A 26,513-nucleotide genomic window follows, 5' to 3' on the forward strand; every position below is an offset into this window, starting at 1 on the left:
AGTGAAGGATGAGGGCATCTCCCTTCTAGGCAGACTAGAAACAGCAGGTGGGTTAGAAGAAAGAAAACTAGGAGCCTGAGCTCTCAGGAGTGAGTGCTTGCTGTTGGTCACGGTTCAGCCAGGAGCAGAAGTCCAGCTTGTGCTCCAGTTTCTGCCTCCGTTGTTCCTGACGTCCTTTTCTGGCATTTCCAGGCGTCCATCAACAGGCCGTCTGGGTAAGATAGGCTGTCCACAGATCCCAGACAGGAGAGCCCAGCTCCTTCTCTGGGCTCTGGCCCTGTCCTCAGGGGCAGATGGGTGATCTGTCTGCCTGTGCTGATCCTCTCAAAAGATGAGGTGCGTCTAGACAATGGTTGGAACCTTGCAAGCCTCAGCTGCCCTGTCTGTGCAATGCATTTCACAAGTGCCCTTCATAGGGTTGCCACGAGGGTCAGGCAAGACCGTCCAACTGGAGGGACACATGGAGGAAGATGCCCTTTGGATCTTGGAGGGTTAGAAGGAGTTTGCCCAGGAAAGAATGTTCTGGAGCAGAAACAACATGGCTTGGAGGTGTACAAAGATACTCCTCCCTCTTTCCTTTTTCTTCCTTGCATAATTGTTACCTCCACTTCCCTTCTCCCTTCCTCTCTCTCCCTTCTTTCCGATCATCTTTCCCCGACTTGTCATGTGGTCACTGTTCATAGCCTAATAGTCCAGGGAACATCTTGGCTGCTTGGCTCTACAAAATGGGAGTCACAGTGGAAGAGTGAATGATCACCATATCCCTCTTGCCCTGAGGGGAAGGAAGAGACCTGGGGGCCATCAGGTATCACTGAGATCCTGGCCTGAGTTCCAACACCATCTAGACTGAAGGGAGCTCGTGAAGGGAGCTCCTGAAGGGAGCAGTGCAAGCCAGACCTGGGAGTGCTCACCAGGCTTATGGGGAAGAACCATTGCAGAGCTAAGAAGAAGGCTGGGGCTGAGTGTTGGAGCAGCTTGCATAGCCTCGCATGTGGAAAGTCTTGGGCTCCATTCCCAGCATTGAGGAAAGAAAAGAAATAGAGGACTGGCGGAGGGAGGGGGAGAAATACAGGTTAGCCACTGGTGGGGTGCGATGTAACTGTTAAAATGACTTTACAAAGACTACTGAAACTGAACTCCTCTGGATGGGGTAAGAAAAACAAATGAGGATCATGCACTCTTTCCTCAAGTCATGGATGGAAATGGTCAGCCCTGAGAGCAGGATCGCGCTGATGCTCATTTCCTGCTATACTCGGTATGATGATAACAGGTGTATAATGTACCATTTTTTCCTAGTTAATAAACAGTCCAGTCATCATCTTAGGCTGCCCCTGGAGGACCCCTGGCACTCTGCTAGGCATCTCCCCACAACCTCGAGAAGAGTAGATACCAGCCCCATCCTACAGAGGAAACAACCCAAGTCCATAGGGACACAATTAAATGGAAGAAGTCGCAGGAAGCAGCTTCAAAAGAGATACAGAGGAAGCCTGGAGAAACCCCAAGGGCTGTCCACAGCCCTAACTCCTGTCTTAAAAAATCCTGGGGTGCTGCTTAAAGGCAGGCGACTGTGCCCAGCAATGTCAACTTCAGTCCTCCACATATGACACTCGCTCCAAACTTCTCTCAGTATCCTTTCTGTTGTTCTTCCAAACTGATGAGTCCTTGCCTAGAAGATCCAGGAATAAATGTCAGGGACCCTCTAGCCAGTCACTGTGTCTGAGTATTTTTGCTCATGTTTGACATGGCATGCCTGCTCACTGGCTGGTGTCTGGATGACACAGGGCCCAGTGCACACTCCCATCTCTTTCCTGGTGGTCTAGTGGGTAGGATTCATGGCACTCTCTCAGGACACACGCTTTGGGGTGGGCTTTATGGGGCAGATGTAAATCTTTAAGGGCTTCATTCGTTCTTTAATTGCTTTTCTTAATTCTCTCCTTTGTTTGGACCACAACCCCATCAGCTTATCTTTGTTTCTGTGGCTGATAAGGGGCTCTGTGAGGGTCGCAGGAATTATCACTCCTCATTTCCTCCTGGCTCACATTATTCACTTTATCTCCTACCTGTGATGTCGTTACAAATCATTTTTTTATGAGATTTCTTGATCATAATGTGAGGATTCGTTTAATTAAGGTGGAAAAGCATGATCCTGAAACCCATTAGCAGGTTGAGATGCTTTGTGATGAACTGAAAGTGAGTCAAAAAAAGACAGGCTCCACTGTGTCCCTTCCCTTTCCTCTCCCCCGAGGATGAAAGCCCCTCATCGCTAGGACCCCGGGCCTGAGGACCTGTGGAGACAACAAGCAAGGCAGTGTGCCATGCTCAGTCCACTCACCGCAGAGTGCTCAAGGTTAAGTTCATATTTTTATGGCCTATCCAGAGACCTTTGTATCCACAGAGATGGCTGCTATTGAAAATAAATAGAAGGGGGGGAAGGAATGAAGGAGAAGAGGGGAGGAGAGGGATGGGGAAGGGAGAAATGTTGGGGCCAGAAGGATGGCTCAGTGGTTAAGAGAACAGGCTACTCTTCCAGAGGTCCTGAGTTCACATAACGGGCTCACAAGTCTGTAACTGGAGCCCATGGAATCCGACGCCCTCTTCTGGTATGCAAGATGCGCATGCGGACAAAACCTCGCACACATAGAGTACACAAATAAATCTTAAAAAAAAAGAAAATTATTATTTCTGAGGATGTAGAGAACTTAGTAGTTTCTAAACAACCAATCTGACTATCCATATGACCCAGCACCCCCACTTTTGAGTGTATACCCCCAAACTGAAAGCTTGTTCACAGTGGCTGAAAAGATGATGCAATCCAAGCGTCCGCCAGTGGATAAGCCGGTAAACAGCACAAGCACAGGGGAGTATTAGACTGCCTTTAAGAAGAACCTCGTCTCAGCTGCGTGGTGGTGGTGGCGCACATCTCTAATCCCAGCACTCCAGAGGCAGAGGCAGGTGGATCTCTGAATTTGAGGCCAGCCTGGTCTACAGAGCAAGTTCTGGACAGCCAGAGTTACACAGAGAAACCCTGTCTCAAACAAACAACCAGCCAAACACACAGACCAATACACATACAAAAACAAGGAAACAGAGACTTCATTTCCTTCCTTCTCTCTCCTTTCTACATCCCTCCAGTTTTGAATTCAAACATTTTCCATGTGTTTCTTTATTTGGTCTGTGGGTGTGTGCATGCCTGCTTGTCATGGCTCACATGCAGAGGTCCCAGGACAACTTGCAGGAATTGGTTTTCTCCTTCCACCAGGTGTGTTCTAGGGCCCCGACACATGTTGTCATCATGGGTGGCATATACTTTTGCCCTCTAAGCTATCTTGTGGGTCCTCTGTTTTGTTTTTTAAAAACAGGGTCTCGTGTGTCCCAGGCTGGCCTCAAGCTCATTGTGTAGCTGAAGTAGGAGGACCCTGCACTTCCTATCGTCCAGCTCACCTAACAGTGAGCTACAGTGAGATGCACCATACCTGAGTCCTCTGGAAGAGCAGTCAGTACCCTTTCTTTATTTGTAAATTAGAAAATGAGATGGCTCAGTGGTTAAGGGCACTAACTGTTCTTACCAGAGGACCCGGCTTCAAATTCCAGCACCCACATGGCAGCTCACAACTGTCTCTGACTCCAAGATCTGACACCCTCACACAAACATGCAGGCAAAGCACCAATGTACATAAAGTGAGGGTAAATGAATTTTAAAAATAAGCCTAGGAAATGAGAGAGAGGCTCTCACCATATAGTTCAGCATTGCCTAAAGGTCTGTCTATAGCAACCATTCTTAACCTGTGGGTTGAGACCCCTTTGGCAAACCAAAAATATTTATATTTTGATTCATAATGGTAGCAAACTTGCAGTTATGAAGTAACAGTGAAGATAATCACCACAACATGAGGAACTGTATTTAAGGGTCACACACACACACACACACACACACACACACACACACACACCATTGGGAAGGCCGGGAATCACTGTTCTAAGTTCTCATACTTCAGCCTCCTGAGTGCCAGGAACGTGCTCAGTCACATGGATCAGTCTTGGCACTATCACACTAAGCGAAGTAAGCCAGTCACAAAACTCAGTCCACCTCCACTCAGTAGCTAACACAGCCAGCTTCAGAGAGACAGGAAGTAGAAAGGCAGTCGTCAGAAACCAGGTGGAGGGGGGTGAGGACCTGCCGTAAAATCAGCAGAGGTTCACTGCGGCAGATTCAAAAGTTCTGGACATTTCCTGTGCAACAATATGAATACAAAATAATAATAACTACTAGGACCTGGTGGGGAGGGGAGAGTGGGGTGGGAAAGTGCCAGAAACGAATAGTGCTGAAGGCCAGAGAACGATGTAAATGGACTCACAGAACTGTGTGCTTGCAAACTGTGGCCTTTACCAACACCCTCCCACTAAATATCTTGTTCGTGTGTGTGTGTGTGTGTGTGTGTGTGTGTGTGTGTGTGTGTGTGTGTGTGTTAACCTGACCAATAGTGGTCTGGTCTGGAGGGAGACTGCACTCACAGCTTTCAGAATAACTTCCTTGTCCACAGACCAATAGTGAAACTGAGATTTTTTATTTTTTATTTTTTTAATTAAGCAGATCCATTTATGTACCTCAGTCTTTTAGTTCTCAAGTCATCAGGTCAGGTGAAAAACAAAAGCAAACAGTCACATGTGCACACACATCTGTGTGGCATGTCTGTGAATGCATGTGCTGGCCAGGGGACAACTTGGGAGTCTTCAAACATCCTTTTTTTTTTTTTTTTTTTTTTTTTAGACAGGGTCTCTTAGTGTCCTGGAGCTCAACAAATAAGCTGGGCTAGCTTGCCAGCCAAGCCAAGGGAGTTCTCTGGCTCTTCCCAAGGCGGGTGACAGTATGCACTACCAGCTGTTCTTACTTGGGTCATGGGGACCAAACTCAAGTCCTTATGCTTGCAAGTACGACTGACCTAGCGGAGAAATCTCTCCAGAGAGTAAAGTCTTACAAGTGAGAAAGGAAGAGGGAAGTTCCAGCAAAGGTGCACGGGATAAACATGTGTGGGTTTGGTTGGTTGCTCGTTTGGTTTGGTTTTGTGTTTTTGTTTTGTTTTGTTTTTTGAGACAGGGTTTGTCTGTGTAGCTCTGGAACTTGATCTGTAGACAAGGCTAGCCTAGAACTCAGAGCTCCACTTGTCTCTGCCTCCTGAGTGCTGGGATTAAAGGCGTGTGCCACTACCACCCGGAGACAAAATAAACATTTTGATAAAGAGAGGTTTACTCAGATTCATTAGTTTTCCCCACTTTAGGGTCTGTTAAGGCCCCATCCTGGGCATCACAACCCATGTAATTGTCACATCTTCTCTTACTGTGACTTCCTTGTTTTTAATGACTTCGCCGGTTCGATGGAACAGTGGTCAGACACAGCATTATTTGTGCCTCAGTTGAAATCTGTCTCCTGCTCTTCTCCTGTCAGAGTGGGCTCAGGGCTTGGAGGAGAAAGACTCTAGAGTTATAAAGTGTCCTTCTCGTGATGGTGTTTCACTTATCACTGTAGAGATGCTGACTTTGACGGCCTGGCCGGGAAGTTTGTCAGGCATCTTCACCATAAAGTGCTCTTTCCCCCACTTCACACCCTGGATTCTGTGCCAGGAAGTCTGCATGCACAGTCAGCACCTGAAGGGGAGGATTAAGCTCTCTTCAAGGCCATAAGTATTTGCATAATATAGGCACCTGCAGAAGCAACTCTTTTCCTCTCCACGGCCCTAATTTACATAGAGGATGTATGTAATTTTCTTCAGAGTGGTATAGGCTCTTGTCTAGTCACTTTACGCGTTAGGCTATGGTTTGATTCCTGCATGCTTCCCTACCTGCCTTTTTTTGGGGTCCTGACTGCTAAGGCCCACCTGTTCCAGGGGTACTGCAAGCATCTGTGATTTATTAGCTGTACTAAAAGCTAAAATTAAGGTGGGGGCTTTTAAAGGAACTGCCCCTCTGCTGTACAGCAATGGCAATATGCTTCAATGAAGGTCATCTGAAAACTCATGCTGACCTTGGCCAACTGACCGAGGCACTGTGCCTAGTCCCCACCATCAAGCGCCTTTCTGGTTTATTTCGGGGACTTTCCACTTCCTGCTCTTTGGACCACAGCTGACCTCCATTCACCGAAACCATAGATGGGAAAGGTCAACTGCAGAGGTCTCTATATGTCCTCCTGCCCGCATCCTCCCCACACACTAACATCGCACAGACTTGATGAACGGCTAAAGAAATGCTCTGGCCTCTTACTCTTTACCAGAGTGGGGCAGTTCTCGCCTGGTTTTGGCTGCTTTGATGATGCTTGGTCTTAGGTCTCTGGGCTTGAGATAGGAAGAGCCCTGTGTGTTTTCCCAGGGTCACAAACTCTGCCAGCATGGGAAGCATTCGAGGCAGCTTTGCTCACTTTGTTGAGGCCAGGCCAGACTCCTAAGGGTATCTATCAGCAGGGCTCTGCTTCTGCCATCTTGTTTTTTTTTTTAAATAATTACTTAGTTTTATTTTATGTGCACTGATGTTTTACCTGCATGTATGTCTGTGTGAGCATGTCAGATCCTGGAGTTATAGACAGTTGTGAGCTGCCAGCTGCTGGGAAATGAACCCCAGTCCTCTGAAAGGGCAGTCAGTGCTCTTAATCTCTGAGCCATCTCTCTGGTCCCAGTCCCCTGTTTCTGCTGTCTTAAACAAACACTGGAGCAGAGTGACCCTGGAAATGGACCCCAAGACAGTCAGGTCTGAACTCAGATTTCAAAGACAGTTCTGGAGGGCTACCTGGAGCTCCTCTCACCTCTGCCCTCACATCCATGCTCGTCACCCCATTGGGTGTGTCATACCTGGGGTGCCCAACATCTGCAGGGGTTCTCCTAGGCCCGTGGTGGCCAGCCAGGTGGAGATGGCGTGAGTCAGATACCCAGCCTCTATGCTGCCACCTGCAGTCACAGCTACCCGCTGTGCAGCCTGGACCAGCCTTGCAAAGCTGCATCTCTGGGATGTTCTCCATTTCCCAGCTTTAGGCTCCACCCTGCCACTATTCTGCTTACATGTTTAGTCTCCTCTGATAACCCTCCACAAGGATATTTAGAAAGAGACTGAGGAACCTAAAGGGTCCTCTGGAGATGGAGAAATGATTAAGAAGCCACAAGATGCATTTTGAGCAGCATGTGTGTGCCAATGTCTCCCTCCATAGATATCCACCTTGTTATTTGACACAGGATCTCTCACTGAACCTGGAGCCCGCTGATTCCACTAGTCTGGGTGGCCAGCAAGTCCCAGGGATCCTCCTGCCTCTGTGTCTCCAACATTGCAATATCCGGTGCCTGCTGGCATGGCCAACTTTTCATAAGGGTCCGAGTGATTGAACTTGGGACCTTGTGCTTACACAGCAAGCACTTTACTGACTGAACATCTCTCCAATGAAATTAAACGTTCATGTTAAAAACACAAACAGAAAACAAGCCAAGAAGGACTGCCTGTCTGACTCTCTAAGGTGAGAACCCTGGATACTTTTTTCTTTTTCTTAAATATATATATATATATATATATATATATATATATATATATATATACTTTGCGTACTTGTTGTAGCCCCAGTCTTCCCTCCCAGTCTCATCCTCCGCCCTCCCTTTTCCTCAGAAAAGGGGAGCTCTCTTTCCATCCACCCCAGTTCATCAAGTGTGTCCTCTTCCCCTACGGGCTGGCGAGGCAGTCCCACCAGGGGGGAGTGATTGAAAAGCTAGCAAGTGAGCCTGTGTCCCATGCAGTCCCTAGTTCCCTTACTAGAGGACCCACATAAAGCCTAAGCTGTCCTTTGCTATATCTTTGTTGGGGGCCTAAGTCCAGTTGCTGCATGGGCCTTGGTTGATGCTTCCATCTCAGCAAGTCCCTCTGGGCCCTGGTTAGTCAGCTCTGTTGGTCTTCTTGTGGAGTTCCTGTCACCTCCAGGTTCTTTTCTCTCTCCTCCCACTTTTTCACAGGACTCCTTACTCATGGTTCAATGTTTGGCTGCCAGGCTCAGCATCTGTTTTGAGGCGCTGCTGGGTAGAGTCTCTCAGAGGACAGCTCTGACAGACTCCTGTCTGCAAGCTTAGCAGAGCACTGTTCATAGTGTCAGGGGTTGGTGCTCTCTGATAGGATGGGTCTTTGTTTGGGCCGGGCATTGGCTGGACATTCTCTCAATCTCTGCTCTGTCTTTATCTCTGCACATCTTGTAGGCAGAGTAACTTTGGGGTTGAAGTTTTTGTGGGTGGGTTGGTGTTCCCCTCCCTCTGCTAGAAGGCTAGTCTAGTTAGAGGACGTCCTCTTCATTCTCTATGGCCTCTGCTACTAGAAGTCTCTGCTGGAGTCCCCCTCATATCCTCCCAGGAGCCAACCCTGACTTAGGTCTCCAGCTTGTCACAGAGATACCCCCACCCTCAGTTTCTCTTTTCTCTACAGGCCTTTTGTCCTCTCTCTCTCTCTCCCCTCAGGTCTTATCTCCACCCTCTTAATTCTCTACACTCCCTCTTGTACCCTGCTCCTTCTCTTCAGCCACTACCTCTGTCTATTCTGTCTCCCCTACCAAGTGAGATTTATGCATCCTACCTTGGATCTTCCTTGTTATTTATCTTCTTTGGGTCTGTGCCTCATAGTATGCTTATCCTGTACCTCATGGCTAAAAACCCATTATAAGTGAGTACATACCATGTGTGTCTTTCTGTCCTGGGTTACCTCACTTGGGATGATCTTCTCTAGTTCCATCCATTTGCCTACAAATTTCATGATTTCTTTGTTTTTAGTAGCTGAGTAGTATTCCATTGTGTAAATGTGCCACAGTTTCTTTATCCATTCTTCAGCTGAGGAGAATCCTGGATTTTCTCCAGAGTAGAGTGAAGTTTGGGGGACCCACAGGAAGGGCCTGGGTAGTTGCTACTGTTCTTTTGAAAGGTCTGTCATCTTACTCTGGCTTGGTGGTATGGGATGCTACCATACTAATCCACTGCCTTGTCCTCTATTCATTATTGCTGTTTTTTAAAACCGCATGAGAGGGACTGGAGAGATGGCTCATCGGTGAAGAACACTGGCTGTTTTTCCAGAGGACCCAGGTGTGACTCCTAGCAGCTCACAACCAGCTGTAACTCCAGTGGCACTGGCTGTGGCACCCTCTTCTGGGCTTCTCAGACACGTGATGTATACAGACATACATGCCGGCAAAGCACCCATATACATAAAATACAAATAAACCCAAAAACAGAAGCCCAGCATGGAAGGAGGATGAGACCATTTCATCTTTGGGGATAAAGAGAAATTTCCTACATACCAGGTTCATCAAAATTGGAAAGGGCCCCAACCTCTTGGCTACTTGGGCTGTGTATATTTGAAATGTTGTTACGTCATGTCTCGGCACAATGGATCTAGGGTATGTTTTACAAAATCCTTTGGTTGCAGTGGTTTTCAAGCTTCCTAATGCTTCAACCCTTTAACACAACTCCTCATATTGTGGTGACCCCAACCATAAAAGTATTTTGTGGCTACTTTATAACTGTAAATTTTGCTACTGTTATGAATCATAATGTAAATATGTGATAGGCAGGATACCTGATATGGGAGCCCTGTGGGGGTCTCACCCACAAGCTGAGAACCACTGTTTTATTGTCTTTTCAGGCTCAGGCGCTTTTAGAAAACCTTTTAGAAAATTCTTTGGAATGGGACTGGAGAGGTGGCTCAGCGGTCAAGAGTGCTGGCTACTTTTCAGAGGATCTGGGTCCAATTCTCGGAACCCACATGGCAGCTCACAACTGCCTATACCTCTTGTCTCAAAGGATCTGACACCTTCACACAGACAGACATACACATAGGCAAAACACCAATGAATAAATAATTAAAAATAAAAAAAAAAAGAAGAAGAAAGAAAATTCTTTGGAATGAGCCTGAGGTGTTTCTTTCTCCAATACCTAGTATCTCCGTTAGGGGGGTCTATTGCTGTGATGAGACTCCATGACCATTTGGCATCTCTCATAAAGAAAAACATTTAACTGGAGAAGCCTTACAGTTCAGAGGTTTAGTCCATTATTGTGGTTCCACAGTCCACTTTACTGGCTGAGGGAACAAAGCCTAGCGGGGCATCTGGGCCTGGTGGTCCCAGTCCAGTGGTAAATGCCAAGAGGGAAAATGCCCTCTTCGGAAAGATTCAAGTGTTATAGCCTTTGAGCTCAGAGCTCCTTCACCGACACAGCAGCTCTTGGAAGAGATTCCTTGAAATAACTTGTGCGCTTTTATTTGGGGGTAAACAGGAGCAATATGAGCCTTGGGGAGTGGGAAAGGATTTCCGGGGTGGACTCAAACCATTGATTTGGGCTTCCGGGTGAGAATCCTTTATTTGCATGGAGAGGAATTCCAGGTGCTTGGCTATGTGACTACTCTAAGAATTGTGGAGGTCAAGACTACGTGTGCCAGGGAGGGGGCGATCCTTACTCCTGCCGGGGTTTGGACCTGTCTCTACCATGCTCTAGCTCTGTGCTGGCTTCCCTGTTGGCACAGTCCTTATGCACCACACGTTACCTGGTGGGAAGTGTGATGTCACCCGGGCAGACATGGTGCTGGTGAAGGAGCTGAGAGTTCTACATCCAGTTTGGCAGGCATCAGGAAGAGAGAGAGCCACTGGGCCTGGCTAGGGCTTTTGTAGCCCAAAGCTCACCCCAACTAACACACTTCCTCTGTAAGGCCACACCTCCTAGTGCCACTCCCTAAGCATTCAACTCCGAGTCTATGGGAGCATTTCTTATTCAAACCACCGCATTCCACTCTGCTGGCCCCCACAGGCAAGTAGCCATTTCATACTACAGAAATGCATTCAGTCCCACTTCAAAAGCCCCCTGCAGTCTATCAGGCTCAACCCTGCTTAAAAGCCCACAGTCTCTTCCAAAACTTACGGCAATCTCTAACTACAACCCCTTATAAAATCCAAATCAAAAGCAGATCGCCTACTTCCACCATACATAATGGCACAGGATATGCATTACCATACCAAAAGGGAGGAGAATGAACACAGTGAGGAGATACTGAACCAAAGGAAGATTGAAACCAGCTGGACAAACTCCAAACTCTGTATCTCCACGTCTGAAGTCAAAGTGCTCTTCAGATTTCCAACTCCTTTCCATTCTATCAGCTGCAACTTCCTCTAACAAGGTCAAAATTCCTCACAGTGCCGCTCCCTATGCGCTAAGCATTCAAATACTTGAAGCTACGGGGCCATACCTATTCAAACCAGCACAGCAATCCAGGCCTCATCTTCACAGCTGCAAAGGTCTCTCTGGGCCTCCATGCCGGGATATCCCTGACCTGGCCCCAGCAGCCATCCTTGGTTGTGAAGGAGATTCCTTAAACCCTTCCTTGTATCCTTGACTCTGAAGCTGCCAAGTTCTGCTTGCTGAGCTTGGAACATGGACCCCTTCTTCAAATATATTTTCACCAGCTTTCTGTTTTCAGTGATTTCCTTCACCGCCTAAACTTGGCTGTTTTGGAACTCAATCTGTAGACCAGGTTGGCCTTGAACTTAAGATATCTGTCTGCCTCTGCCTCTGCCTCCCAAATGCTAAAATTAAGGGTGTTGTACCACCATACCCCGTGCTAAATTTTTCTTTAATTTCTTTTCACAGGGTGGAAACTTACACCATTCCCATTGCGTTTAACATCACGCTCTTCTTTAATCTATTTAATTTAATTTATTAATCTATTTAATCGCCTTGAGCCCTGGACTTGACTCCATTGCACTGCTGCCATAATGGTTTTGTGGACTGTGTAAAGTTTACCCTTGTTAATTCAAAGGCTGATTTCTCTACCCCGCTACCTGGTTTCAATCTGGACACAGCATTATAATGTTTATTCTAAGTATCTCCTGTCTCAAGTATATGTAAACACGCTCACCGTTTGTTCTCTGTTCTGCCAATAAACTGTCAACCAGCCACTGCTAAGCAACATAGAGAAGAGGGTGGGACACCTGGGTCCAGCAAAGGGAGGAGAGAGAGAAAAGAAGGAAATGGAGCCAAGAGTAAAGGACCAGAAAACACCAAGAGAAATGAGAGCTAGAAGAGGATTAAAACGCAAGTATGATTGGGAAATTTGGCTTGGAGGAAGCTAGGAGGTTGGGGTAATTATTGCTCAGTACTGTGCTCTAGGCTAATTAAATAAATCATAGTCTCCATGTGTCAATACTTGGGTAAATAGCTGTCTAAAAATAAACTGCCACCATAGTAAACTTACGATGTATATCACATTAATAATCCTTCTACACTATACCTCTCTGCGATCCTTTTTTCCTCAGACTGTACACTCTGTATATTTCCTTGTTTAGCCTATTCTTTTCCATTATAGATCTGTGTAAGTATGGCCACTAACAACCAAGCAACAAAGTCAACACTAAACTGGCTGGATATTTCCTCTGCCGAAGATGTTAATACCTCTTCTATTTTGCCTCAGGCAGATTATTGTGGACAACGTAGCCGTATTCTTCACCAAAATATCACAGGCATGGTCTCTAGGCCATATACTAATACTCTTCTCCTTTGAAACCTGTTGAGCCTGGCTCCCACAGTTCAAATCCCCCTCTGCTCCATCTTCCATATTCCTACTAGTGTGGCTGGTAAGTCCCACTTTAAGTGTTCAACTACTTTCCTAATCTCAACTTCCAAAGCCCACGTTCGTTCCATCAACAAGAAATTTGCTCAGGGGGCTCGGTGGTTTAAGAGCACTTGCTGCTCTTCCAGAGGACACGGGTTCAATTCCCAGCACCCACATGGCAGCTCACACCTGTCTGTAACTCCATCTCCATGGGATCTGATACCCTCTCACCAATGCACATAAAAAATAAAATTAAATTAATCATTTTTTTTTTTTTAAGAAAGAAATTTGCTCAGGCCTATCACAGCAAAACCTTAGTTCCTGGTACCAGCTTCTATCTTATTCCCCATCCCTAGTGACACACTTCCTCCAACAAGGCCACACCTCCCAATGCCACTCCTTAAACATCCCAATAGGAGTCCTTGGGAGCCATTCTTATTCAAACCACCACACCTCGGAACTAGAAGATTATGAGCTATGGTGAAGCAGCTGCTACACGTGTCACTGCAGAAACACTGAGCTTGTGGAAGGAAGATGAGGTGGCTCCCTGGTCAGCTCCTGGGCTCACACTGCTGGTCAGCAGCACCGAGTCACTCTCTTGGGAACTCTGCAGAAAATGCCTCTTTCACTGTGAACTTTTAGACTTCATGTTATTTTTTTTTTGCATTTTCTTTTTCTTTCGACATTCTTCTCCCAGTTATGAATGGCCACAACCAAAAAAATACCTTTGTGTTATGGTTTTTTTTAAATAGTTCACCTCATTCTTGGAGGTGAAATGCTGCACGTGTGGAAATAAATATTTGCTTTTTCTTTTTCCTTCTGTGACCCACTCATTCTCCTTCACAGTGTTTTGTACAGATAATTAAACATTGCTTGGGAATGTACATGATATCAACAAGCTTTAATTATACTGGAAGAATGCAAGAGGATTGAAAGAAAGTTATCCAATCCTATAAGCAGCCTCTGGCATGCATGCTCTAGGCCAGGACCCCTAAGGGACAAAGATACTCTGATATTGGTCTATACTGAAAAGTGTGTAGCTTATACAGACTCAGATTGTTTAGGGCATCTCAGCATGTTTCTATGTCTTTACAGTGGTCAGTGTATGTTATATATATTAAGTTGTTCAGCCCTTTACCTAGTATGATCACTTAGATGACTAATCCCACCACAGACACTGTTGGCTATTGTGACAACACCTTCAGTGGCTATCAAAAACCAAACAGGATTGGCAGCTCAGTCTCCATGTGGATCTCTAAGTGAAGGAAACAGGAGTTGCCTCTATCATGAACTCAGTTGACTGCTCTCTGATTACTCACCCCTGGCGATTCGGCCTTCCCAGGCCAAGGAGGAAGAGGATCCAGGCAGTCCTGATGTGACTTAACAAGCCATGAGCAGATTGCAATAGTGGAGAATTTGCCCTTTCAGTGGACCAGGGGAAGGGGACGAGGGGAAGAAGGAGGAAGGTGGGACTAGAGGAGTTGAGGGAGGGGGCTTCAATCAGAATATATAATGAATAAATTGTGAAGAAAAAAATTAAAATTAAATTTAAATTTAAAGGAATAAACAAAAATAAAAAAGTAAAGACCATAATGGCACATGACTCATGTGGCTACTGTGATAACTAACAAAAACAACCAAACAAACAAACAAACAGGCGGGCTAGAGGGATAGCTCAGAGGTTAAGAGTACTGGCTGCTCTTTCAAAGGTCCTAAGTTCAATTCCCAGCGATGGCATGGCAACTCTTAACCATCCAAAACGAGATCTGGTGCCCTCTTCTGGCATACAGGCATACATGCAGGCAGAATACTGTATAAATAACAGATAAATAAATCTTTAAAAAAAATTAACTGGAAGATGCCAAACCAAAAGTGGAGTCCACTGACATGTTAGAGAGGACACAGGATGACCCAAGGTGACCCATGGGGACAGAACAACCCTGAACATTGACAGCAAAGAGTTTGCAACCAACTCTGTCCAATGAAAGAACACAAGAAAGGGAGAAGAGAAGCGAGACAGAGTCAAGGGCCCAAAAGGAAGGTAAACTGGGATGCCAGTCAGCCGGCATGGCCCAGCCAGCCTTGGGAACCTCTCTTTCCTTCATGCAAACCATGGTGTGCGTGTACACACACACACACACACACACACAGCATGCATACATACCCACCCCATCACACAATGAGAAGGATATGCACTTTTTTTTAAGAAACTTCATATTCATTTTTTGTCATTTCTCTCATCTCCCTACTGTCCTTCTACCCTAGCCTACCACTAATCTACTTTTCTCTCCATATATTTGTTTAATGTGGACATTGATACAAATTGAGTCAAATGATATATAGTCTTTTGTGACTGGTATCTTTCACTTATCACAGTTCTAAACCATCTTTTAAGTCAGCTGTGTTCTCAGCTATGTCAACTATATTTCTAGTTTCTCAGACTGCTATCAGTTCTGTTTTCAGTTTTCCTGAGTTTTTTATGGTCTCATTATTTCTGTGACTCTGTTTTTAAATATTTCACTACAGTTCTAGTTAGACTTGGTTGGTTGTTTTGTTTTGTTTTGTTTTGTTTTTTGTTTTGTTTTGTTTTGAAGACAGGGTTTCTCTGTGTAGCCTTGGCTGTTCTGGAATTCAATGTATAGACCAGGCTGGCTTCAAACTCGGAAATACGCTTGCTTCTGCCTCCCAAGGGCTGGGATTAAAAGCTTGAGCTACCACTGGCTATGGTTTTATGTTTTAAACCTGCTTTTACTGATTTTTTTTTCACATGGCAGTTTGTTTTCTTGTGTATCTGGTGATTTTAGGCTGGGAATTGATACTTAGTTCATTTTTGTAAGAAGTTTGAGTTTTATTTGTATTTTATTAGTTTTTGTTTTGTTTTGTTTGTTTTGTTTTGTAACAGGGTCTCTCTATGTAGTCCTGACTGTCATGGAGGTCACTGTGTAAACCAGGTCAGTGGTCACTAGTCTTGAACTCACAGTGATCTGACTGGCCCTGCCTTTTGAGTGCTAGAATTAAAGGAGTGTGGTCCCAAGAACTTTTGATCCAGGACCCTTTACAATGATCTAGCTTAAAGGGTCATCTCTAGCTCCTTGCTGCTTCCTTTTTTTTTTTTTTTCTTTGAGATATGGTCTCATATAAGCTAAGCTGGCCTCATACTCACTGTATACCTGAGGATAACCTTGAATTTCTGACCCTATTGCTTCTACTTCCCTAGCACTGGGAATATAGATATATAGGTATCGGCCACCATGCCTGATCTTACGTGTGCTGGGGATGGTACCCGGGGCTGCATGCATGCTAGGCAAGCATTCTACCAACTAGGCCACATCTCCAGTTCTGAACACGGACATTGCCCTTACCTGCATTTCTTGTGCGTGCGTGTGTGCATGTGTGTGTGTTTACTCCTCAGAGCTAATCATGGCTTTCTGCATGTCTGACTATACACAGAAGCTTGGCCCTCAGCATATCCAGTTAGCCACCCTCCTGCCACCCCCTGGAAGCCCCAGCCTGCTCTTTCTGATTTGGTTCACTAACCTTAATAAGCCTCCTCCCAAGTAATCCTCTCCATTCGCCCACTTGCTGTGCTGATCTGCCACTCTCGCCCTACGTGCCTGCAGCTACAGACCTGACTTACAGAAAAGCTCCATCACCATGCCCAGCCCGTCTCTGGGACTTTACATGACTTCCTTAACCATCACTATGTCTGCATATATACAAACCAGATGTATTAAAAAAAAAGGGGTAACTGAGGCATATACACACAAAACTTGGGTAGCTTGTCTGCATCCCACTACTTACAACTGTGGGACCTCAGAGGAGGATCAGAAGCTGTCTGGCTCTTTTCCATTTTCCATGGTTGCAGAAAGAAACAGAAGGGTCTGGGACTGCCAGGGTCTTGGCAGGAGTCCTGCTGATCAGACACTGGCTCCAGAAAGCCAGGAGCTCATGAAAGCCCTGTAATGGCCTGTTACATTATGTGCCACAGCAAGGGGTGGTGGTAAGCCCAAGCTTCTCGGAGCTTTTTCATGATTAGAAAAACAAAAGCCCAAATGCTAACTCAAGGGTCATGAGCCTCCTGCCTGCCTTTGCATTGACAGACCACAAAATCAATGCCACGGCTACCTTGAGTGCTGCCATTTTCAGCTTGGCTGAGAAATCTTGAGAACAGAGTCCAGTCCCCACATTTGGCTTGATCCAACAGAGGTGTGAAACTGAAAGCCAAGTGTGCACAAGCAGCTGTCAATATCCAGAGCCTCTAAGTAACACCCACATGAGGAGTGATGGCAGACAATTGGCCCAGGGAGGCCTATAGTCAGGGATACTGTTAGTATTATGGCAGCCTGCTTCTGGGTTGCCTAGCAACCTGTGATGTCATCATGTGTGGAGGCCAGGTGGCTACACCTGGCAGGCGGGGTTATGTTGCTCCTTAGAAGGATCAATCTACTACTTTGTCTCGCTCTTGCCCTCTTGGCTCTTGCCCTCTCCTCTTTCTCTGTTGGGGTGTCCCCCTCTTCTCGTCTCCCCCATCATGTCTCCCTCTCCCCTTCTTCCTCTCTCTCTCCATCTCATCTAATAAACCTCTTTCATATAAAATCTGCTGTGCACTTCATCATTATTTAATTTGGTCCTAATATTGGTGCATTGGCCGGGAATTGAACCCAGGCCTCCCGCCTGGCAGGCGAGAATTCTATCACTGAACCATCCAATACCTGAAAATCTTTTTTTTACTTTCTCTCAACTGCCTTTACCCCAGCACATCTGTCCTGATGCCCGGGACAGCTGCCTGTATCGGCTGCTTGTATGCCGAGCCCTGGGGAGTCCTGGGGAGCCCCAGGGAGCCCCAGGACTTACGAGGCACCAAAATTGGCTTCAGACAGACACAGCCTGCTAGGTAAGCAATTACTGGGGACCCTATGCACACATAGATTGCTTTAAATTGCCTCAGGTCCCATGGATGAGATTTTAAATTTCCCTTGGAACACCTGCTGCTAGAGGCTGGCTTGTAGACAAGGGTTTTCAGTTGTGCAGACTTCCATGCCATGCGCATGCAGCCATGCCGTTGGGACAGCCATCCCATGAGAAAGCACCTGGTCTCACTGTGCTGCCACAGTCCTGCATGCACATGGCCGTGAGTCGCCATGTTGATTTTAAAATAAAAAGAAGCCACACAATGTGCTCGCCCCTCCTCCACTCCTGCAAACCTCCAAGCCACACGTTCAAACACTGGCTCTCAATATTTCTGACCTAAGGTGCTATGTCCAAGCTTTTAAAAACCCTTTCTTCCTGATTTCTGTACACTCTCCTCTTAAAATATACATATTTTAAAATGCTTTAAATGCTTATCTACTGATTTATGTAATTTTCTCATTGGTTTACATTTATAAGACTTCCTTAATCATAATTAATTCTCTGTTTATTTTATCTCCTTTTAGACTAAGACAGCAACAAGCCTCATTTTAAACTGGTATGGATTTTTTAAAAAATAGGTAAAAAGGCTTAATATTTCCTCCTGTTGCTATGCTACTGTTATATTGACGAATGTCCAGAGCTTTGACCTTTATCAATAGAGCTCTGATGTGTTAATCTAACTCTAATACAAAAACATTCCACTATACCACCCACTATCATGGTTCCAAGCTCAAGATTTTAAATCTCCATAATGTGTACTTATACTAAAGGTTAAGAGCAAGTGAACTTCCACTTCTACTTCATGAAAGGCTTCTGCCTTTTCAGAGCTCACCTTAAAGAATGCTTATGCTGTTAAGACAAATGTGTAGGTCTACTGCCTTTTCTATAATGTGTATTTCAGTGCAGATTACAATTGTGATGCTAACATGCCTCAAGTTTTATCTCCTTCATAAAACTTAAAAGTAATTCTTGTAAGCTGCAGAAAATCCACCTAAATCCACCTCTCAGGTCAACTGGGCTCCAGATAAGTACTGCACTTATTGCCTATCTCAGAGGGTGGGGTTCCTCCTCTTTCCCTAGTTTTGGGACTTCCCTTTCCTAGCTACTTGATTGCTACCTTCTACGAGCAACAATGGCTGGATTGGTGAATTCTTCTCATTGGCCAGCCACTGGATTGGTGAGTTCACCTCACTGATCAGCATCTAATAGACCTCTTTCATATAAAATCTGCTGTGCACTTCATCATTATTTAATTTGCTCCTAACAGACACCAGCCCTCCTTGTGGACAGTGGGCAGTCAGAGGATGAGCCTTCTCCCTGTCAGCCACATCCTTAAAAGCAAGTCAGCTGTTGACAGTAATGACCATTGATTGTGTGGTTGCCCATGCCCTATTCCACGCTCACACAGAGCAGCACATTCAAAGCTGTAGACAGCTGACTTTGAACTGAGTCTTTAGTGAAGTCCTGGCCATCAGTGTTAGCATTCCTTATGCATGAGTGAGGCCACAAGCTGATAAAAATGACCTTCCCCAGGCCCTACAATCCAAAGGAAAAGAAGACAAGAATCTAGCTCAAGGTTCAGCAAAGCCTGCATCGGGGCTTCTTTATCCCACCTAGGAGTGTCCCTTGGCCACTTTTCTTTACTGCACAAATGGCAGAAGTACCTGACCAGGCAAATCACACCACCCAGGTACCAAAGATGAGCCTTTCTTCCAGGGGTCTCTGGCTTGTCTTCCCTCTGAGGTGACTCTGGTTACTAGGATTCCCATATACTGGGGTTTCCTCACTGCCACAGTAGGAACCAGGTTGACTTGGGGCGAGGTTTACCTTCACTGCTTCCCAGCTGGAATTTACCAGGTGCTGCTGGAAGGGCCCAAAACCTAAAACCAAAGATACCCAAGTTTACTCAAACCAGCACGGTAGCAAGTTCTGACACATGGTAACAAGTCCCATAAGCCCCAGAGACCAGCAACCTTGCTATTCTGGGGGGGCTTCCTCAGAATCCTCTGTGTGAAACCCAGTGGGGGAGGCCCCCCTCAAAAAAGGGGAGTGTAGAGAGCTGGAGGGCTGGCTCAGAGGTTGAGAGTACTTCCTGTTGGCCTTGGTTCTGCTCTTTCTTGCTGTGATAAACACTGCCCAAAACCAAACTGGGGAGGATAGGGTTGATTTGGTTTATAGGTTACTGTCCATCAGCAAGGAAAGCCAAGGAAGCAGGAATCCAAAAGAGGAACCTGGAGGCAGGGGCACAGATGGATGCCACTCACTGGCCTGCTTACATAATCCACTTGCCCAGGGATGGCACTACCAAGAGTGAGCCAGGCCCTCCTTGGTCAACTAGCAGTATTTTAAAAATGCCCCCACAGGCGTGTACACAGGTGAATCCGATGGAGGCCATTAAGTTGAGGTTCCCTCTTTTTTGGGTGTATCAAGTTGACATCAAAATTAAGTCACCATGCTGCTCTTCCAGAGGATTTGAGCTCAGTTCCCGGCATCCAGGTTCTGAGACTCACAACTCTCTGTAACTGCAGCTCCAGGGGACCTGTTGTCCTCTTCTGATCTCTGCAGGCACCCAAACATTCATGGCTCAGGCGCCTGCACTCACACACAGGCAAGCGTAAACACAAAGTAACAAAGAAGTAGTTGAAAGGGGTCTCACCCACTTCCACAGTCAAAGGCTAGGAACAAGTACACACAAGGGTTGGACTGAACCTGCCTGTATTAGTCGCTTTTCTCATAGCTGTTACCCAACGTAAGGGAGGGGCGATTTATTCTGACTCATGGTTCAGAGGGCCAAGTCCACCACGGTGGGAAAACAGTGTTTGGCCGTGACAAGTGCGACAAACAAGTGCGAGCCTGCAGCTTGTTCACGATTATCGGCAGTCAGGAGCCTGAGAGCTTCTCTTGAACCAAAGCGAAGCTGCAAGTCCCAAGGCTTGTTTCCCTGCCAGCTACTTCCTGCAAGCAGACTCCACACCTTAAAGGCTCCACAGCCTCTCCCAAAGCACATCCCCAGCTAGCAGCAGGATGCCCAAGCACATGAACCGGTGTCACATTCAGACGGAAATGCAAGCTTTGGGGAGGAGCAGAGACAGACCTGTGCGACCATCCCCATCTGCTTGTTGACAAAGTCACAAAAGCAATCCCATGGATTGGGAAGACTGTGTTTTTCCAAAAATGGTTCTGGAGCGATGGGACACAGGGACACAGTGATGACTGCCGTTAACTGGTAACAGAATCCCAAATCACCTGGGAGCCAGGGCCCTGGATATGTTGGGAAGTATGTCTTGATTGTGTTCATCTGAAGTGGGAACGTTCGCCCACTGTGGGCGGCGCCATTTCCTGGCTGAGCGGCAGCTGGCATCCACTGCTCTCTGCTTCCTGGTTACAGACAGGATCCTGCCACAACAGGCTTTTAACTACCGTTTGAACTGTGGGCCGGAACAAAGCCTTTGTCTCTTAAGTTGCTTTCGTCAGAGTGTTTTCTCACAGCCATAGAGAAGTAATTCAGACAGAAACCAAGAGGCAAAACCCCAGTCTCTTAATGTCCTGCAGCTTAGGCATCAGGAAGTTCTAAATGGAGAGCAAAGCCTTAGATGTAAAAAGCAAAACTGAAACTTTTAGAGAGAGAGAAAAAAAAAGGTGGTGGTGGGGAATCTCAGGAGCCTTGATCCAAAAAAGAAAAAAACTGACAAACTGGATTCCACAATAATCACAAACGTTCAGGCTGCGGTGGGGATGGCTCATGGGATTATAGGGGCACAGCTAATGTACCCAGAGCCTTGGGTTCAACCCCAAGCACCAAAATAAAAAAAAAAAAAAAAAAAGGAAAGCAAGCATAGGCTTAGTCGGTAAAGTGCTCGCCCAGCATGCACAAAGCACAGGGTTGGTTCAAGACCCAGCACCAAAACAGCCATGAAAGCATTCAGTGAAGGGTTGTTTACAGTGGGTTGGCTTGTGGCCAGGCCGGCTGGGGACTGTCTTGTTAACTGATGTGGGGAGACCAAGATAACTGTGGGCAGTATCATTCCCTAGGCATCGGGTCTTGAGCCGTACAAGAGTGGGGAAATCAAGCTGAGGCCAGGAGAGTGTGTCTGTGTTTCCCTCTGCTCTTGACTATGGATGTGATGTGACCAGCGCTCTGAAGTTGCTGTACTGATCTTCCCGCGTGATTGACTGGAACCGGGGACTCTTAAGTTGAAATAAACTCCTTTATCCTCTAAGTCCCTTTGTTTGGGTTTGTTGTTGTCTTTGTTTCCTTGTTTTCACTGGATAGTTTATCATAGCCAAATGAATCTGGAACACACACCCAAGTGTTAGAACGGGAGAAGAAAGTGTGAAAGAAGCTATAAAGGAATAGCATGAGGTGGTTTTGAGGTGAAGGCCATGTTATACATCTTAACTACAGAGATAATTCCAGGAAGCTACACACTGCTTGAAATTGTACAGGGCTGTCTGTGAACACATAACATTCTCATTCCGTAACTCCTCTCTCCCTTTCTCCTTCCCCCCTTTTCTCTTTCTTTCTTTTTTTTTTTTTTCCCCAAGATAGGGTTTCTCTGTGTAGCCTTGGCTGTCCTGGACTTGCTTTGTAGACCAGGCTGGCCTTGAACTCATAGAGATCTGCCTGCTTCTGCTCCCTACTTGCTGAGATTACAGGTGCGCACCATGCCCGGGTCTCCCTTCTTTCTTAATTGAAATAAAGACAGGATGTTGGCTTTGACACTGAAGATGTCAGGATCAGACTACTCTAGTGAAAGATGTAAGGAGTTCTCTGTCTATTAATTTACAATTTCCTCTTGGTCTATTGTGTTTCTGAAATGAAGAGTATGTGGCCTCCTGGTGGGGAAGGCCAGCTTGTCGGACTGAGAAGAGGGGGACACTCATCTCACGTCAGGCTACAAGTGGGGTCAGCATTGTCCTACTCAGCTCTCTTTGGAGTAGGACTGAGGGTTTGAGCTCCTCACCTGATCCTTACGGAATGCTTCTCAACCCCCACAAATTCAGAACTGTGAAAGGTCAGGATTCTACATCAAGTCCATGGACCCCAGGCCTCTAGAGCAGGTGGCAGCTCTGGAGAAGGGGCCCCACCTGTCCCTAGCAACTGCTGACTGTATGGGGCTCCATCCACCAACAGGACTGGGTCACAGGAAGAAAAATCTCGGGGGACAGAAAGCTTTTCAGCAGAAGGTCCCATCACAGGACTGTCAGCTGGCTTTGCCCGAGAGGACGCACAGCCTTGCAGCCGCCGTGGGAACCTGCAGCCATAAAGAACAATGTAGAAAATGTCGAGAATAAGTGGAAATACGGAGAAGCCAGTTTCCTCCTAGGATAATAAAAAGCCCATCAGCACACATCATCTGCTTTAGAATCATACTCGGCTTTGCGAAAACGAGCTCTTATTTGTTTTAAATTAGGAAAGATAACTGGGAACCAAGGTTGGAAGGTCCTGTTTTGCTTGGCTAGGCCTCACTTACCATCAAGACTGCCTTGGAGTGGAGTTGGGGAGTTAGCTAGAGAAATCTGGTGGAATCAGGGGACCCTTGGGAGGGGCGCTGGCTTGCCTGGTCTCTCATTTTACTGTTGGTGGCGGCCAATACCTTGATCTTAAGGCTGTTTGTTGGAGTCCTTGCATTTCTACCATCTGTCTACATGCCAGTTGTCAAGACAAGATTTACATACTCAGCAGAGCCAACTAAATGAAGAGCCTGCCCCCGGCAGCCTCTAAAGGCAGGTCACACTCTGGAATCCAGTGGGCATTTCCCAATGGCGCCTGACTGGCAGCTACTGCCAGCTGATGAGACAAATGTAGGGTAAGATATGAGTCCAAGAGGAGGCACATGTGAGACAGGTATTACCTTTCACCAAGAGCCCGGCTTCCTGAGACAGGCAAGTGTGACTGGACCCAGTCAGTCTCTGGACCCAAAAGAAGAAAGATGAAAGTGCAACGGGATAAAAGTATTTCAAAAGAATTTTCTTTTTTTTTCTCTCTGTCTCTCTTTTTGGAAGGTTGATAGTATGAGACGCTGGCTGAGAGTGTTTATCAAAGTAGTTTTCAGTTAAGACAGGTGACAGGAATCCTTTATGACAGAGAAGCCACCTTTCTTCCCAGGCTGAGCTTTTCCGGGTTCGGAGGCATCAACCTGTGTGTGTGTGTGTGTGTGTGTGTGTGTGTGTGTGTGTGTGTTTTGGTTAGTTCAGTGTTCCCATAGCAGCAAAAGCACCGTGGGGCTGGGGAATGCAGACTCCATCAAGGCGTGGTCATTGTAGAAGGGTCTGTCCCGTCTGAATCTGCAATTCTACCCTTTCCACTGGGTCCTAGGATTAAAGACAGCAGGTGACTGCCTGGGCTCCTTCCCAAAGGGCGGAAGGACAAACAAGGTCTGAGTGAACCTAGGTTTCAAGCGGGCACCTCCATGCATGCCACTCGAGTTTATTTGTGGCGAAGGGGGATCAGAGGCAGGAAAGCCTGTGGTTTTTTTTTTTTTTAATAGGGCAGAGCAGGAAGTCAGCTTCCATATGGAATTCCTACCAACACCAGTTGCCATTCCCGTTCCCCAGGGAGAGCTGTTTACAATCGGCGCCGAGCAAGTGCGCATTCCAGGCGCCTGCAGAAAGCAGCAGCTACTCGGAACGAAGGGGACCGCGAGCTTACCGGTCACCACCACGCAGCGGGACCGCGAATCCTCGAGGCCGGGCAGAGCTAGGCTGGCGGGGCCCGGACCAGCCATGATCCCGGACGGGAGGGGCGAGGACCACGTGGGAAGTGTGGAAAGACCACGCCCTCGGGAGCAGAACGGGAGGCCTGGAGGGTCACAGCGCCGCCGGGATTCACCAGGACTCAGCTTAGTGGGTTCCGTGGGATGCGTGACACCAAGGCCTTGTCACGGCTAACAGTCCCCCAACACCGCGCCATTACTAGGATTCATGGCTGAAATCGCTCCAACTAGGTCTGCGGGTCACCCTATCTGTTGTTGTACCTACCTTGATTACCTTGATCCTCCCCCCCCCCCCGTGGAAACCCCTCATGCTCAGAGTAGTCCCCGGTGTCTGGGAACTTGGTTCGTGATTGCTCTTGAATTCTGCAAAGCATTTAAACAAGCAACCAAATGCTCAGAAAACACCGGAAGGCGTTGGTTGCAAGCACCTGCTCCCTAGGCCCCGCGGGTCCGCCGTCAGATTAATCTCAGCGCCAGTTTTCGTGCTCCGTGAAGTGGGGCTCGTCCCCGCCCGCGTAGACGGAGCGTGCTGCCTCCCACGCACGTCCCCAGCTGCATCAGCCTGGAGCGACGGGGGCTCACCAGCTGGCTGCTGTCTGCTGGCTTCAGACTGTTCCATCCTGTCTGGGGAGTGCTTCCTACTGCGTTCCCTGGCAAAGGTGCCGCCCGATGTCACCCACGGTCTTGGCATTTCTCTGGGTTCTAGATGCACTCAGGCTTTTTAAAATCCTGTCAGGGAAACCACAAGAAGTCTTATGTTTGGGCCAGTTCTTCTATCGATGTCTTAGGCAGCATGCTGGCTTTTCAAAAATACTTAAAAAAAATAAAATGAAAAAGGGAAAAACACTCTTTCAAATGCTATTTAAGGGAGAAACAAAACTCAAGGCTTCTCTGCCCCTCTGGGTGAGGCCAGGGGAGCAGGCTGAGCTCAAGCACCACACCCTACAGCTTCCAGGAAGTTCCCCTCGCCCTGGGTGTTGTGGTGAGACCCAGCACTTTGCTAACTACTTAATTGACCTTGTGAGACCTTCCCTTTAATTGGGCCCCTGGGGTAGGGTCCTGGCTGCTAGTTACCCGGGAACTGGTGAAAAGCTGCCCTTTGTTTCAGCCAGCTCTCTCCCACTTTTCCCGGGAGGCTGAGGCCAGCCCACCAGGTGCTGGAGACAGCTTTGTACTGGGCCTGGCTGGGGCCAGGGTAGGGGGATGTCTTGGTCCTAGTTTCTCACACTCCCGTGGCGTCTGTAGACGTTTGTCCCGCTTCATCTATCAAGCTGTCCGTCTCTAGTTGGTGGCCTTTACGTGTTTCTGACGGGGAGGGGTGGGGTGGGGTGGGGATCTGCTTCCCAGTCCCTAGGAAAAGCAGATGACAGACAGAAGGTCCCTGTTTGTAAAGGTGGCTGCTGATAGTAGGTGCTGAAGCCTTTAATCTCAGCACTCTCGTGGCAGAGGCAGGATTTCTTTGTGTTCGATGCCAGCCTGGTCTACAGAGTGTTGTCCAGGATAGCCAGGACTACACAGATAAACTGTCTAAAAAAAAAAAAAAAAAAGGAAAAAGAGAAGAAAAGAAAAGAAAAAAAAAAGCCACCGAGTCATGTGACCCTGTTTACGAATGGTTGCTAAGCAGTCCCGCTAACTGCAATTACCGCTTGGGAACAAGACTACTGTATTGGTAATGAACCTGTAATCTCTATTATTATTATTTAAAAGGGATCTTGGTGTGTTGCACAAGCTAGCCCAGAACGCTTGGCCTACGTGATAATTCTGTCCCACCACGTCTCCAAAAAAGTTAGGATTATGGGTATGTGCCACCTTGACGGTGTGGTATTATTATTTTTTGTTTGCTTCTTGGCTTGCTTATTTTGGGATTTGACACACACCATTTCTATTTTACCTTAAACTGGAGGCATCCGGAGTTATCACTTTCCCATAATTTATTATTTTTTTCCTGCATTAATATTTTCTGTAATTTGTAATGAAGCTGTGTTTTTTTTTTAATTTTGATCCCTAACTGATATGAAATATTTAGTTAGACTTGCAAACAAACACCAACAAAAATCCCACCATCTTTCTGTAAGATGAAAACAGCTCAGAGAGGCACAGACTCTTAGGGCTGGTGTCTGCTCTTTCATTTCTTTTTTCCACTGTAAAAACAAATGGTCTCTAACAATTGCTAATGTCAAACCCTTTCTTTAGGCTGATGAAATACAGTAAGCCTGAGAATTTGTAAGGCAAGGAGGGAGATGTTTGATTTAACAGAAAGCATGATAATCTTCCTTACAAGATAGTCCC

General features: G+C 46.8%; 1 protein-coding gene across 4 annotated transcripts in view; it reads right to left on the reverse strand.

Annotated features, from left to right (window-relative positions):
- Pgpep1l (pyroglutamyl-peptidase I like) overlaps nt 1-26,513 on the reverse strand; it is a 29,964-nt gene that overhangs the window by 3,124 nt on the left and 327 nt on the right. For all 4 annotated transcript variants that reach the window (XM_060367321.1, XM_060367323.1, XM_060367322.1 and 1 more), the window contains exons 2-3: nt 24,161-24,953; nt 19,336-19,388 (exon numbers count right to left, since the gene is read on the reverse strand). In XM_060367321.1, coding sequence (XP_060223304.1) covers nt 19,336-19,388; nt 24,161-24,236 — 129 coding nt within the window. In that variant the 5' untranslated portion in view covers nt 24,237-24,953. The remainder of the gene's footprint in view (nt 1-19,335; nt 19,389-24,160; nt 24,954-26,513) is intronic.

The sequence above is a fragment of the Meriones unguiculatus genome, chromosome 14, assembly GCF_030254825.1.
Source record: "Meriones unguiculatus strain TT.TT164.6M chromosome 14, Bangor_MerUng_6.1, whole genome shotgun sequence".
In the NCBI taxonomy this organism is placed as follows: Eukaryota; Metazoa; Chordata; class Mammalia; order Rodentia; family Muridae; genus Meriones; species Meriones unguiculatus.